At 39.3% G+C, this 11,769-nt stretch overlaps 1 protein-coding gene across 1 annotated transcript in view; it reads right to left on the bottom strand.

Moving 5' to 3' along the window:
• The window catches only part of LOC104543446 (calcium/calmodulin-dependent protein kinase type II subunit delta), a gene marked incomplete at its 5' end in the record, with an annotated part of 51,809 nt that extends 40,112 nt beyond the window's left edge, over positions 1–11,697 (bottom strand). The window contains 4 exons of the mRNA XM_010188062.1: positions 154–248; positions 1,292–1,375; positions 7,179–7,281; positions 11,625–11,697. Coding sequence (XP_010186364.1) covers positions 154–248; positions 1,292–1,375; positions 7,179–7,281; positions 11,625–11,697 — 355 coding nt within the window. The remainder of the gene's footprint in view (positions 1–153; positions 249–1,291; positions 1,376–7,178; positions 7,282–11,624) is intronic.
• Between the last annotated feature and the right edge of the window lie 72 nt (positions 11,698–11,769).

Here is an 11,769-nt window from a genome sequence, read left to right as displayed (position 1 = left end):
TAGGGAAATTAGATTTAACTTAGCAGAGGTGTTCCCACACTAGTAAGGTTCATGTTACTACCATGACATTTACTATACTGAGTGCCTCAAAGACAAACAGAAAACTCCTATTTAGAGGTATAACTAAGTGAATAGACAGAGTATGGTACATACATCATAAGCACCAGCCTTGATCTGCTGGTAAAGCCTGTGCTGATCTTCATCCCAGAAAGGAGGATATCCCACCAGGAGGATATACAGAATGACACCTGCAGAAAATTCATAGTACTAAGTAATTTCAAGAAACAAACTCTAGAAATTAATTTTGCATCTGACAACCATGTAAAACAAATGGCTCAAAAGTGCCATTCCAGTTACTGAAAAATACTGCCTATTCATACTGGAGAAAACAGTAAATGTAGGGTTTGTAAGATAACCTCCTATGCAGTGTGAGCAAGAATAAACATCTGACACAGTATCAGATCAGGAACACTGAATATGTCTAACTGGCTAGAGAAAAAATTTGTACTTTTCAATGGTCATGGATGTTCTAGGAAAATGCATTTTTACTTCTGTTTTTTCACAGCTTGCACTGGTGTCTGTAAGCTTGTTTTTCAACTAATCTCATGCAACAAACCCCAAAACTGAGCAACTCAATTTATCTCTATAAATATATGGTCAATATGAAACTAAAAAGTTCACCTGCTAGTTTTACAGAGATTATTCACTATGACTAAAGAAAAGAGCTTTCATTAAATACAACCAAGTAAGCGTGGGTAGGAGTAAAATAAGGAAACCACCAATTGTTGTCAGGTACGTAACTGCCACTTGCCAGTACCAGAAACCAGACTGTATCAAGAACCAGATGATAAAGTAATTGCTCTGTACTCCAGTTCACAAAACATTTAGTTTCACAGTTTAAAACTGCAGTTCTAGTGTATTGGTCAGGTGAGATTTTAGGCCGCTTGTGAACCAACACTAAGGCCCAGCTCACAGTATGAACTAGGTTATCCACAGTTAGGTTATCTGACTAGGTAGGCATCATGCACCTACAGCTATTTTTTTAACACTTTATGCAAGTGCGTTGTGTAGACATGGCCAAGAATGCCAAAATAACACATCTTTACAAATAATAATTAAAAATGAAGCTGGTAGAATAATGAAAAGTCCAATGACTTCTTCTAAAAATTAACATTGAATTTTACTAAGTACCTATCATCTGATGCAAGATATAATGTATTACGGACATCATCTCTCTCCCTCAAAATACTTTAAGATGGACTGAACATCATCTCTCAGAGTAAATTCTTACCACATGCCCACATATCCACAGGTTTTCCATAAGGATCTTTTCGTAACACTTCTGGAGAAAGGTATCCTGGAGTACCAGCAAAGCCTGTCAAAAGGCAAGGCAAGCATTCTCAAAAGCTGTATACAATCCATAAAAACCAAGTGATTCCTGTCTGAGCCCAAAAGACACAGGACACTATTTCCCAAGCCGCTAACCACTTCATATTGAACTTTACTTTTTATGGCGAGTCACCTAGAAGAAACAATAATGGGAATGCTTATGCAGACTTGGCACATCCCTTTCTGCCGTCACATCTGGTAGACTCAAGAGGACAGCAAAAAGCCAGCTGGTTGCCTGTCTACACTAGCACTCCAGATTCAACAGTGGTGCCAAGGATCTGGTGACAGTGCAACAGTGGAAGGTTTCCAGAAAGACTACAAGATAGCTGACAAAATTTCACTCATGATTTTTGTGCTACTGTAAAGTGTAGCGAGACATCCAGCAGTGAGGTGCAAATACATCTGGCTCAGGGTCAAGGTCAAAAAAGTTATCAGAGTAGAGTGTGAGAAACATTATCTGAGTGATCCCCTCGGAGATACTAACAGAAAGACAGAAAACGCACACCATGAATGCCAAAGAATGTTACTATGAGTTTTTTTAATCATTAGCCTAATTTAATTTATTTTAAAATAACCCCACACTATAAAAATTAAGACTGTTAACATGACTTGCATGGGATTTCTGGGAGTCCATCAGCTGTCAGCTGTGAATACTGTTGTCACACACAGATACCATTGGATATTTAGGGGGAATTAATTAACAAAAAGGAGGAGCAGCTAAGCTTCGGTATCATAACTGTAAGGAGCATTTAAAGAGCCCTAGTCAGTCTTACGGGAGGGCAGATGTCTGAGTAAACACAATGTAGATGTAGATTTAACAAAAGCTCATGTATGGAGAGATCTCTCATTTAGAAGAAGAAAAGGAAAGCAAGAACACTGTTCAAATTTAATTGCATGGAAGTGGAAACTCAATTCAGCCAATGCCAGATGGTGGCAAAGTAAATGTTCAAAGATGTTCAGGATCAGCTTTCACAAGAACACAACTGGCTATTACTCAGTATGAAGACCACCAACTTTGGGCTCAGTCTTCTTACAGCCCTTGCTGTTCATATTTCACACAGCTACTTCTAATATGAACTTTCCACTGCAAAACTAATTTCCTTGAAGTCATTCCACTTCTGGAAACCTCCTTACAAAAGTTCACAAAAAGCATCTCTGAAGTAATATAGCCTTTAAAATTTATATGTTCTTCATTATTTATTCATTACCAGCAGCACTGCTTTCTCTTAAGAGAAATGCAAAATGTAGGCATAAGTGTACTTTTCTTAGGACACTGTAATTGATATAAACATAATGACCAATAACATTTTGTACCATTTAAGTTAGTATGTCTGTTCTCTCAATCATCTTTGCCTAAAATAAATTCCTAAGAATTCTTGAAAGCTGAGAATTTGGTGGCTTTCATGAAGAACCACATGTCATTTCTGAAATACCACTCCGGATTTCACAAAACTGATGACTGACGGTGATAATGTATAAAGTGTGCAGCTACAGAAAACGGAAGCCTTTCTCTGCAGCTGGCAATCATTGCAGGGTGGGAGGAGGAAGTGAAAGAACACATTCTGTATATTCTACTGAGACTGTAACCAAATTATGTTAATGAAAAATAAGCTTGTTTTTTGCAGTCTCCTGATACGAGAGCCATGAATTGTTAGAGTGCTATCATACAGGAAACATATCTTAAGCTTCTTTGAGAAGCTGAAAAATAGATGTTCCAAGTAGCCTTAAATAGAGTGACGTTTTGCATCTTTTCTTGGCTCTAGTGCTCTACATCAATATTTTAAAGGGGGAATAAACTTGTCTTGACTTTCAAACTTACCATAGCTCCGTAAACATTAGTATGGATCACTTGAAAAGAAACTTTACAGCAAAACTAAACATAGTGCTTAGCTAATGTTATCGCCTGATGAAGATATACAACGGGTCTAAACAGAAACAATTGGTATGGTTTTAGTACATATTCTGAACTTGTTTAAAGCAGCAAAAAGTTGTGAATTCAGTGAAAAAGAAAAAAAATACTGAAATTGTTAACTTTTTAAAAATTAATTAAGGTATTTCTGTAACTTGTCAGAGGGATCCCCATACAAGTATGAGTGTGTATTTTTCAGAAAACTATTGCTAATGGTAGCAATTACTTCAGCTAAAACAACTTGCAAAGCTGGAAACTGTTTGTGACTGTACAGTGTCTCAAAAGACTGCACCACCTTGTACTACTGTCATTGCATCATTTAAGTAAGTATCCAGAGGCCCAAGACAAATGCCGTGCTTTCTTGAGTACAGTGGTGCATAGCTACACGACACGGCATGTTGCTCAGCCTTAACAGCTTACAGTCTCAAAACCCTCTTATACAAAGATTACATATATACTTAACTTCATAAATGGTGAGCATGTCTCGAGTCAAACCTGGATAGAAGGGTAACTATAATCCCACAACATAAACTTAATGTAGAGAAGATGCAACTTAACCACACAGCAAAGAGATTACTGCTCTAAGATCTGCCCTATGCTTTCATCACCCTCCCTGCTATACTTACTGTCAGCACCACTCATGCAAGGATTCCAAAATAAAATGGCCGAATAAACCATGCTAGTTTAAACAGTGTACGTTTTACATCTCTGCTAACATAACCTCCCTTTGACTCAAGCATAAAAATTCAAATGAGCAGTCTGGTGAGAAGTTATGGAAAAAGTGTTAGCAAGGGACATAAGCAAGCAACTAAGTATAGGGCAGCAGCCTTCTCTTTCTGCACAGCTGGATCCAAAAGACTACCTGTACACTACCTAAATTTAATGCAGCTAGCAAACTACTTCAGTGGTGCTACTCAAATTACTTAAGTGGTACATATCTCAGAGCTAGTTGCAGGGCTGGGCTTAATTTAAGATGAGATGCAACTAGGACTAAATCTAGCTACCAGTGAGTTGCAGCCCTTCCACCGCCTTCAGCGAGGGGCAGCGAGTCACCTGTCTGGGTGAGCCAGCGGAGCTTGCCCAAAACCTTCTCAGTACGTTAAACACCTGCTAGCATGGTGAGATGTTTCATCTAAACTCTGTTAAGATTTTGCACAAACAGGCACAGAACAGGTTTGTTTTACAAATGTGCAAACCAGGAAAAGTATCCTGTTGTATCCAAACACATAGAGCTCCAGACAGTTCCCTGCTGAGGCATAGCCATGGTTTAAGCAGAAAAGTGACCATCGCACCAGAGGACTACACCCAATAAAAAGAAAACAAAAAAAAAAAAATAAGAAAAGCATACTGATGCAGAGCTATAATTAGAATCAGAGTATGCTATGAGTCACTAAATGCTGCAGAATCCAGTGGAAAGCAGAAAACTCCTCTGGAAGGATGCAAGAAAAAGTTCAAGTCGTCAAGCACATCGGAATTCCTGTTTTGCCTTGTTAAAGTAGTAATAAGAAGAGGAAGGAAAGCACTAAGACCAGTACCGAAAGCTTTTGCAGAAGAAGTTCCAGAAAAGGTATAGAACCCATTAGTCTTATCAAATACCACCAATGACCAAAAAAACCAAGTCCCACATTAGCATATAAGACTGCTTTCTTTCTATTATACTCCTGCCAGCTTACCTTTTCCTTGCATATGTATTTTGAAGACATTCTGTTCACTCTCCTTTTTACCAAGTTCAGCATGGCAGTCCACATGATGCTACAAGTCTAAACCAAGCACTTCAAAAGATCCAAATGACCAAAAAATAAAGTGCAAGATTTACAGGGAATTGCAACCTCCTGTGCATCATCTGCATCCATACAGATGGAGCATCTAGAGAAAATATCCCTGAAATAAAGTTAATTCTTATTTTTTCTTGAGATGCCTCCTGTTGATCCAATGTTTCTGTCATTATAACAAATCACTTGTGTTTTGTCTTATTTCTACTCCACTCCTTTTGTACTGGTCTATTTGTTAATGTGCAACAGCAAGCTCTCCAGTCTTTTGTGGATTATTGAAATCCATTTATATAAAGGCTGGGATTTAAAACAAAGGCTAGCTTATAAAGCTATCAACATATGCCCAACGGCCTATGCATCCACATGTAGTTATACTCACTGTCCGTACAAAGTCCATTGTGCCTTTATTCTAAGCTTTGACTTGTAAGCAAGCTCACAATGACTTGGTTCAATTTTAAAATGCAAATTCTAGCTGCTGTAAATGAGAAGAGGTAGCTGCTATAAATATTTTATTCCACATTTTTGCCTCCTGGGATTTCCAGTAGCTCTTTGTCCTGTGCTTCACATCTATTCAGAGGGTGGTATGTGAGATAGCCACATCACGTGTCTACATGTCCTGTTACTTTAAAATGATTAGTATTAAAACTTTTTTCACCATTTTCCTTTGGCCATCTCTTAACTGTAACAAGCAATTAACAAAAAAAATTAAAAAAGGAATAGTTTAGGGGAACTGGAGAGAAGTGCATAATATTTAACTCACTACCTCCTATCCTTTTATCATAACCTGGAGCATTGTAAAGTACATTAAGATACATTTCAGGTACTGAGTCTGGAGATCTGGTTTACACCATCAAGTGGCACGTTCAGGAGGGCAGACACCCTCCCCTTTCCAACATTGCATGCGCAGGTCTGAAGCACAGAATGTGCTTTCTCTTGGCGGTCACACGCACACGCAAAGTTTACTTCCACATTCTGATACATCTTTGTCAACTTCACCATCAAAGAAGCCCACTCTTGACTCCTTCCAGATGAAGATAATGTTTTAAAAAAATCACTAAAGTGGCTGAGAAACTTCAGTACCAACTTCAGAAGATGTTTGTAAGCTGTGGATAGAAAACCCTTTCCAGATGATTCTGCAAGGTTCCAGACGCTTTTAACCACCCTTTACCTTCCTGGGTTTATGCGCTCCATAATCTACTACATAAGTTGCTTATATATTAACAACTATACATTTTTAATAAACCAGTCTATTTTGACCTCACTCGGTCAAAGAACAGTTTTATGAACAGTTTTACTTGCAGGTGTGAAGGTGCAGTCACCTCTAGGATAGCAATATAAACAGCTAGGATAACTTGCACTGTCACAGCAAGATCTGTATGTGGATGACTGTCTACAGTCTCAGGTACTCAAACCCCACCTGTATTTTTTCATTCGAGTCACATTCCAAAGTGCTTCAGAAGAAAATTTTCAGGTATTTCCAGCTGACACACAACTGTTCAAACAAAGTGTTTTGATGACTGGGCAGGTACACTCAGCAGTATTAACCTACAGTCTTAGTCCTCATATTCAGAAGGAGAATTTGTAAAGCTGTATTTATTGGAAGCATGAATTTAAAAACCTTCTCTCTCTGTCCTACACCATACCAGTACTGCTATGCTGGCAAAATTCCCAGTATGAAGACAGTTGTGCTGAAAGAAGATACTTTTGCCAATTTATTTTATGTAATTTGGTACTGTGGTTTAGCTTTGCTAGTGAAGAGGAGGCTATAAGGCAAGCTCTGAAATTCGGAAATGCAGCCACAGGTCACCATTGAAGTGTTGGTGGATTTTTGTTTGTTTGTTTGTTTGTTTTCTTTTTGAACCAAATGAGGTCTGCTGCCAAGCTCTGCTTAATCTGATGGGAATTACAGATAACATTCTTCCTGGAGAGAAAGGTCTAAGGTGTACTCAGCTTTAGAGACTGAACTATGAACAAAATACCCCTTAAAGCTACATATCAAGTAGTCATACAGCTACATGTTTTACACTAGGGTGAGAGCTGGGTGGTCTGGGAGGCTTAACAACAACACTGAATAAATGGTGAGAGAAATTTAAAAAATATTTACTTACCAAACCAAGCCTGTTGCTCTCCTTGGACTTCTATAGCTAATCCAAAGTCTGCCAGTTTTACTGCTGCTCCCTTGGATTTGCTAGCTAAAAGTAAGTTCTCAGGCTTTATTCAGAGAGAGAAAAAAATTGAGATGAAAAGATAAGTAAATATAATTTAGACAAGTTTTCACTTTTTTTTTTTAGTTAAGGTAGTCTGGAAAAGAACAAATACTTTAAAGAGTGAAAAATAATTAAAAAACCCATACGTTTTCTTCATGAAATGGCAAAAACTGCACTTTCCATTCCTACTTGGAAAGAACCACCAGGCCTCTAAACAGCCTTCATGATCCCGTGACAGTGAGACTAAGGACACCATGCAGATCTGCTAGAGGAGGAGGTCAGCCAGAATGGTCACATGGAACTGCGACACCTGTGTCTGGGACAGGGCAATTCAGAGACTCCTAAGAGTTCACTACCAGACAAACGCTGCAGAAAAACCCCAAAAGATACGTATTCTTTGACTATGAGTCTAACCTATGCAGTTTGCAGGATTAGGCATCTATAACTGTCAAACATAAGTATGTTTTGCATGAGGGCTTAACAGTAACAGCCATATTATTACATTTGTATTTGGAGGACAGGTGTATTTACATTGCAAATATTTCAGCAAAACCAGCATGCCAACATTGGTGCTTGCAGAGAACCTGTTACAAACAAAAGTTTGCAGAAGTTCTCACTTTGCTTTTTTAGGATATTTTGGTCACCTGTGAAATCAAATGCTTCAGTACACTCACACAATAACATATAAAGGATTTGAACATTAACAATGGTATTCATTCTACTGTTCATAATGTATCCTTTTAATTTCATTTAGCAAATACATAAAATGTGAATTGTTCAATAATAACTTTATTCTATGAACCTTGGCTTTTTTTTTTTTTTTTTAAATAACTTACAAAATACAGCAGAACTCAACAGATTATTTCAGACAAGTGTGACCTCTATAGTATTTTCTGGTAATTTCTTTAATTTTTATCTCCATTATTTTTTAGAAAAGGTTTAGTTCTACTTTTACATACTAACAAAACCTCACTTTCAAGGGTATTGCTGCAACTCATCCAGAAACATTTTTGTAGTGATCTATCACAAAGGAATTTACTATATCTACTCTGGCACTGGGGACCCAATCCTGCAAACTCTTAAAGGTGCACTTCATTTTAAAACCAGCAGCAATCATATAGCTTTCAAGGGACTATTTATGTGATTACAGTTAATCCCATGCAGGTACTAAGCTTAGAAACAATTAAGATCATAAGCTTCTTTCAGCAAAGGCTATCTTTAATACATTTGTCAAGTATCCAACAAAATATGCTTGAGCCTAAGACCTCAACCACTGTGATACTTATATTACTTAACAACACAGCTGGCCCTGACAGACTCGTTAGCCTCAGGACGTTTTTTACCCCCTCTCAGAAACTGTAAATGACATTTTTTTCAGCAAATTATGAACACCGTTCTCTCACTCATCCACAGAAAAACAGTGTTTAAAAACTTCCATCAATAGTTATTCGAATAATCTTGTAGTTGCACATTTTTAAAAATTGAGGTTAAGGTCTTCAGGAATAAAATACTTTTATATTCACTCAAACTATCAGGAACAACTTCAGTATATGAAGCAATGACCAAATAGCTAAGGACTCTTCTCTAGGTTCACCAACACTAATTTAAGCCGTGTCGCATCGTTGGTCATTTAACTACACTAATTTCAACATATTGCCACACGGGTCTTAAAAGGTTTCCTGTCAGAGTGAGAGAAGTTTACAGTAATTACTTCCTGGAATGTACTTCTTACATAAACCTCTTAAAGCCATGGATGATCCTATTTAGTTGTGACCTTCAGCAATCCCAAAGCAGTGAAATGACTCACCCTCTTGGTTGAAAAACAAGCACTGATCTACCAAGTGCATATCACTTCTCAACACATGATTCCACTCAGAATAATAGCTTTATGCTGGTGGGGTTTTATTTGGTTGTGGTTCCCCTCCTCTCCCCCCCCAGCCTTGGGAATTTTATTTTTTTTATTCTGTTACATGTCTTTACTCTGTCAAAGTGCACTGCCGAAATACTGTTGTCATAGGTGAATATGTTTCAACAGAAGCCGAAACTGATTTCCCAATTTCCTGCTATGCCAAAGGCAACAGACTTTTAGGCAATGTTGTGGGGGACCACACACCTAAACAACGTGCAGCTGTCACTCCTGGCTGATGAGAGGCATACTAGATCATTAGCACACATGAACTTAGAATGACTGCAATTACTTGGAAAACATTAAAGACCAGCATGGGCCACTCAGGACTACCACTCTGGATTCAATAGTGTCACTTGTGTTACCAGTAGACTGGCTGCAGTCAAGCATGTAGAATGGCAGTGTTAGCTACGAAAATTACTTACAAATAAATTAACATGATTTATGCCTTACTCTTCCAAAGGTCTGTAATTCTTAGAGGTCAAGTGCACTTGTACCATCTGTTAAAGACAGACTGCCACTAACGGGTTAGTTTTTTCCAGATCTAGGATCCACCACCATGCTGACTTATACTGGGGATTACAAACAGAGCAGCAACAAGCACTTCCGCAGGTCATGAGAGGCTGCAAAAGCTCCTCTCCATTTGCTACTAAGTTACGCTAAAAGGGAAATTAAACAAAATCAGTGTCCAAAATCTCCTCCTCTTGTTGCTCTCCCCACTCCCAAACATGCCATCAAATCGTGGTCTGAGTTATCAGAAAATAAAAAATCCATCAAGTTTTGCAGCTTATGGATCCATGCCAGGCCACGGCCATCTTCTGCATGTCTTGTAGTTCTGGTCTTGGGCCTCAATGTCTTCTTTTCAGTACAGAGAGTTCTGCTGGGATTTCACCACAGCCTTTCATTTCACTCTGTATTTTTTTTTCTATTGTCACAAAGTAGCAACTGAAGAAGGATGGTTTGCTCTTTCCTTAAGTTTTCACTTTCAGAAATGAAACTGGGTACCACAGCTTGGCAGAAACATCTTTTCTCACACAGTTTTTCCAATTCATCCTGGATTTGCCAGAGTAAGCAATCCACACATGGCTTGGAGCAGGGGACAGCTGGATGTAACGCATTCCCGAAGAAGTTACTTTGTGCAAATGTATGAAAAGTTCTAGAAAGCATTCCTTATTCTGTCAGCTTGCATGGCTACAATCTTTTTTTTTCCAACTGTTTTTCATGCTAGAAGCATAGCACTGCATCTACAGCGAGGACAGGAACCATTGGAGCAGCTGGACAAATTTGACATCCTTTCATTTAAACTTGTTCCGTGTTATCCGGCTGCCATCCAAGATTTATAGATTGGATAGAGACTTGTCAGTCTCATGTTGTACAACTGTGACACAGGAAAATCCAGAAGCTCAAACTGGGTAGAGAATTTTGTGCCTGTCTTTGAAATCCATCAAGTTCACTGAGATTTCAGAGCTTAACCCTTTGTGTTTACACAGGACAATAACAGAGACTTCATAAATTCAGACAGTAACAGTTGTTTACTTAGGAATGAAGGACGGCAAGAAAGACGATGACATTCTGATTCCAATGTTATTATTAAGAATGACCACTAGAAAACTCCTATCCTGGCAGGAAATTCCTGCTCCCCATAACTCATTCAGGAAGGAAAATGAGGGACAAAGAAGCTGTGCCAGAAGGAATTAGCCCATATGATGTATTTCTCTGCCTTTGTAACAGATCTGATATTTCAGACAGTGCACTTCCATTTGATTTCAAAATAAACAACCTTCTTTTACTTGAGGATCTTGAAGCCTGAGGGCCCAAATTAAGTCCACTCCCTTATCCACAAGGCTAGTTTACTGCCAGCTTTGAGACAGACTTGTGTCTCCGAGTTTCCCAGTAAAAAAAAAAACAACAAACTTTTACTTGTTTCTTTCCACGCTGACATGCTTTAAATGCAGGGTGCGTTTCTGCATCTCCAGCAATTTGAATATGTACATGGTTAAGAAAGAGGTAATGCTCTTCTCAACACAGGATTTTTCCTTCTGAAGCTTCTATCCCAATGCTACCATTTGTCCAGAAAGAACCTGACTCCTCAGGTGATCATGGTGAGAACACTGTAGACACTCTTGCTTTCTTAAGATACTCTAGCCCAGCCAGCAGCGAGGAGCTATCTGTGCCAGCAGCAGTCTCACAGCAGTTGGCCTTTCATCACTAATGTGCGCGACGTGCCAACGCTAGTGTGCTTCCCAGAAGCACTCCAAGTTATGCTGATGAGAGATCGAAAGCTCCCCCCACACCCTGCCCCAAAAGCTCGGGATGACAGAGCAGAAGATCGCATATTCCACGAACGCACCAAATGCTTGAGAAGCAAGGACTGCTGTCCCTGGTACCGGCAGCAGGTGCCAGCAGACGCTGGCGGCTGTCAGGCAGCGGCACTCACTCACCTTGAGGTCGCGATGGACCACGCCCATCTGATGGCAGTGCAGCACAGCCTCCAGGATCTGCTGAATGCAATGACTGCATGCAAACACCGGGGGCGCGGGTTAGTTCCAAGCGTGCGCTCGCCGCCCGCAGCCGGGAGCCGGGGCC

The sequence above is a fragment of the Mesitornis unicolor genome, unplaced genomic scaffold (genome assembly GCF_000695765.1).
Source record: "Mesitornis unicolor isolate BGI_N332 unplaced genomic scaffold, ASM69576v1 scaffold48917, whole genome shotgun sequence".
NCBI lineage: Eukaryota > Metazoa > Chordata > Aves > Mesitornithiformes > Mesitornithidae > Mesitornis > Mesitornis unicolor.
Note: the sequence above shows the minus strand (reverse complement) of the source record. Positions and strands in the feature narration are given on the sequence as shown.